Source organism: Myotis davidii, unplaced genomic scaffold, assembly GCF_000327345.1.
Source record: "Myotis davidii unplaced genomic scaffold, ASM32734v1 scaffold962, whole genome shotgun sequence".
Taxonomy (NCBI): Eukaryota; Metazoa; Chordata; class Mammalia; order Chiroptera; family Vespertilionidae; genus Myotis; species Myotis davidii.
Genome location: NW_006295559.1, coordinates 6,595,461 through 6,599,829, shown reverse-complemented (window position 1 = coordinate 6,599,829; position 4,369 = coordinate 6,595,461). Strand labels below are relative to the sequence as shown.

General features: G+C 40.0%; 1 protein-coding gene across 1 annotated transcript in view; it reads left to right on the top strand.

Annotated features, from left to right (window-relative positions):
* Positions 1 to 6: 6 nt before the first annotated feature.
* The window catches only part of NPHP3 (nephronophthisis 3 (adolescent)), a 35,590-nt gene continuing 31,227 nt past the window's right edge, over positions 7 to 4,369 (top strand). The window contains exons 1-3 of the mRNA XM_015568071.1: positions 7 to 90; positions 1,912 to 2,037; positions 2,984 to 3,134. Coding sequence (XP_015423557.1) covers positions 31 to 90; positions 1,912 to 2,037; positions 2,984 to 3,134 — 337 coding nt within the window. The 5' untranslated portion in view covers positions 7 to 30. The remainder of the gene's footprint in view (positions 91 to 1,911; positions 2,038 to 2,983; positions 3,135 to 4,369) is intronic.

Here is a 4,369-nt window from a genome sequence, read left to right as displayed (position 1 = left end):
CGGGTCAGCAAGAACCAGGAGTTGCTGTCCATGGGCCGCCGGGAGGCCAAGCTGGACACGGAGAACAAGCGGCTGCGGGCCGAGCTGCAGGTAACTCCGGGCCTGGCGCCCAACGAGGCCGGCCACGACACCCGGCAAAGTGAAGCCCGGGCGGCCTGCCATGGCCGGGAGCCGCCCGGAGACACTGCCAGGCTGGACTCTGGACGCCTGACCTCGTTCGTTGCCCATCCTGTCTCCTCTCCAAACCAGCTAGTTTTGAAAGTTGAGCAGAAACTCCGGTGCATTTTAATTTGAAGGGACATATTCTCTTGCTGTCTAAACTGATTTCTGAACTAATGCCACCCCTTTTCTATTTCTAGTTCATTCATTCAGTAGCCTTGAGGCCGTTAGCCTGAAAGTGTCAAATGCCAGGCTCCATGAAGCTCTTGGGAAGCAGGTTCACAGGGGCACACAAGACTTAGATGACATCTGTTGGAGCAACTCCTCAAAGCTTTCCCAGGAGTTTTTAACTCCCCCTCTCCCCCCTAGAATTTTACCTACCTCCACAGTGGGGTGTTATGTCTCCGTTTCTTTGTGAAGTTCCATTGCTCTTGGGTTTTAATGACCCTGGAGTGAAATGTTTTAGACTTCACATTCCAGAAAATTCTGGAAGCCCCTGATTTTCATCATCTTAACTGGTGTGGTTGGGGTGTAGTCAAGTTCCCTTAATCCAGTGGTTCTCAACCTTGGCTGAACATTAGAATCACCTGGGAATCTTTTTAAAATCCTGATTTCTGGGCCTGAACCACTGCCTTAATCCATTTAATTTACTAAAAAAAAAAAAGAATCACCTGGCCACTCTGTAGAAGATCTCTACTTAACTTATTAAAAATCTATATAAAGCAAAAGATTACTTTTCTGTGAACAGAGTTGTGAGACTTTGGGGCCCCTTTGAGAGTTGTGGTTTGTTTACTCTCTTTTTCTTTACCATGGAAGAGACATCTAGACAGCACAAGTGTTTCTGGGTGCATCATGCTGGGAATTGAACGAATACCTCAGACTTTAGTATATGTGCTGCCGAAGCGAGCACCTCAGATTGAGTTTTCTAAAAGGAAGAAGCATTCTTCCTCATGCTAGTTAACCCACCACCCTGCATTCGCTGTCATATAGTGAGCACCCTTTTTGGGGAGACATTTATCAGCAGTCTATCTGTTGTCTTATCAGTTTTCCTAATTGGCATTCTTAATACTTGCATATATAAAATGGATGTATGCATTTCAGATATCTGATTCCATGGGTCCAAGCCACTATCCAATAGGCACTGTGCATTGGGAATGACTGTGAGATGGAGGTAGAAAAGAAGTCTGGACCAACCAGGGTAGAGTGTAGTAAGGGGATGGACAAGTGCCACAGTCTCAGCTTCCTCCTGTTACCAGTCCTGATTCCTTATGTAATCCTTTTGATTCCCTTCTCACATGTGTAGGCATTAAAAATATTTTTGTGTATTTATTTAATTCATTCAGTCAGACATTAAGTGAAGGAGGTCTGCAGATAACAAGATGAGTAAGACATGGAGGCAATGAGCACGTGGTCTCTTAGAATTACAGAATTATCTTGCAAGTTAAGCTTAGAAATTATACTTTATGTTCTCTTAAAGATCAGGAAACTGAGGTGTAGGATGAAGAGCTGGTACAGTAAAGAAAAAATATTTTCCATTGAAAGTGTAATGTTGAAGTGTCTTCATTTACTATAGTTCAAGCATGTTTGCATTGTTTTATTATGTGTTTGAATAAAATGATAATATGCAGGTCTTGATAACTGGTAAAATTAGTAAGTAGTTAAAATTCTAAGATATGTAATATGTATGTAAGATAATGTAAAATTTGGGAAGAATACTATGATTTTTAGAAATAACAAGATAAATTATTCCAGGCACTTCAAAAAACTTATCAGAAGATACTTCGGGAAAAGGAGAGTGCTTTAGAAGCCAAATACCAAGCAATGGAAAGGGCAGCTACATTTGAACATGACAGAGATAAAGTTAAAAGGCAATTCAAGGTATTTTTTCCATTTTTATCCTCAAAGTGAAGTGGAGTAAAAACTACATATTTTCAAAGTTCATATAATGCTTCAATGAATACGTGGTATAAGTGATGTAGGAGTCATTGAAACTTAGAAGAACTAGAGTAGGACACCTTTTCATTTCCTGATAAACTTGAGATAATTTCAAAGGAAAGGTATAAAAGTGAACATTTTAATAAGATTTTGGGAAAAAATGGAGTGTTTCTCTGGGGATGTTTTGTATGGGAGGGCATCTTTTTTAAATATATTTTTATTGATTTTTAGAGAGGAAGGGAGAGGAAGAGATAGTTAGAAAGATCAACTATGAGAGAATAATTGATCAGCTGCCTCTTGCATGCCCCCCACTGAGGATCGAGCCCGTAACCCCCCATTTTAATAAGATTTTGGGAAAAAATGGAGTGTTTCTCTGGGGATGTTTTGTATGGGAGGGCATCTTTTTTAAATATATTTTTATTGATTTTTAGAGAGGAAGGGAGAGGAAGAGATAGTTAGAAAGATCAACTATGAGAGAATAATTGATCGGCTGCCTCTTGCATGCCCCCCACTAAGGATCGAGCCCGTAACCCCAGCATGTGCCCTGACTGGGAATCAAACAGTGACCTCCTGCTTCAAAGGCTGACGCTCAACCACTGAGCCATGCCCTATGGGCTGGGAGGGTATTACTATTACTAGCATTTAGTGGAAGTGGGGGGACAGACTTGCTAAATATTAGGCAGAGCACAAGACAGCCCCACACCACAGATGTGCATCTTGCTGGAATTCCAGTGGATTCCAGTTACAAAACTGAGATGGAGGTATTCAGATTATTTATCCTACAAAAGAAGAGATCAAGGACCAAATGAATGAAAGCTTTGTCCTTAAACGTTGAAGACACAAGGATTTTTATTATAGAAAAAGTTTCAAAATTTAAATCCTTTCAAAGATTTTTAGGGAGACCAAAGAAAATGAAATTCAGGACTTATTGAGAGCCAAGCGAGAGTTGGAGAGCAAACTTCAGAGGCTACAAGCGCAGGGGATCCAAGTATTTGATCCTGGGGAGTCTGATTCAGATGACAACTGTACAGATGTTACTGGTAAATGCATTTCCTATTTATGGTATTTTGAGCTTTCCATATAAGTGTAATGCTGTTGTAGAGCCAACTTTGTTTGAATCCTTTTACTTATAAGTGATTGCTGTTATAGAATTGCATTTTCTCTCTGGTTCTCAACTGTTACAATAGCTCTTTCCCATGAAATCCATGAATTGGTCAGGGGCTGAGTTTCCTTATATCTTGTTGCTCTGCCAACTGTAAAGATAGCTAGTCTAAGATAGCTCCTCCAGGTACCACCATCACATCTGCACCTTCGCCAGGGGAAAAGGTAATACATTCCCTTCCTTGAAAGCACAATCTGAAAGCTATAGGGATTACTCCCACTCAAATTCCATTGGCCAGAACTATGCCTAGAATGATTGGAAAGTGTAATCATTAATAGGAGACCCCTGTATCCACCTAAAGTTTGGGGTTAACTGTTACAATAGCTCTTTCCCATGAAATCCATGAGTTGGTCAGGGGCTGAGTTTCCTTCTATCTTGTTGCTCTGCCAACTGTAACCCACAGCTTTCCTCTCTGGTCTAAGATAGCTCCTCCAGGTACCACCATCACATCTGCACCTTCGCCAGGGGAAAAGGTAATACATTCCCTTCCTTGAAAGCACAATCTGAAAGCTATAGGGATTACTCCCACTCAAATTCCATTGGCCAGAACTATGCCTAGAATGATTGGAAAGTGTAATCATTAATAGGAGACCCCTGTATCCACCTAAAGTTTGGGGTTCTTATTAAAGGAAGAAGGGGAAATTGGATATTGGCAGAGATGTAGTAGTCTCTGTCACATTATTTTCCCCACATACTAGTAATGATGTATTCTTTGCAACTATCAGTTAGAATGTCTGCATAGTATTTCATTGGGTAGTTTTCAATGCAGTGTTGTGAACTATTCAAAAAGTTTTTATTTTATAATTAAACAAATAAAATAGGTTTTTTTTCTAGAAATAAAGAAAAGCCTGGAATCATAGAATGAAAGGGTCCACCATGTTCCAAGAAACTATTAATAAAGTGTGACTGATATTGGGGAAAAAAAGGATTCTATTTTAAATGTGGTAGGGACGTGCAATCACTCTCCCATTTATTAAAAAAATTAATTATGCTTTTACAAATGTTACATTTTGGAGTGAAGTATAGCAACTAACAATTCCCTTTTAATTTTTGTATTTTAATACCACTGGAATCTGACCAGCATCCTGGAATTTTTATTACTAACTTTTGAGA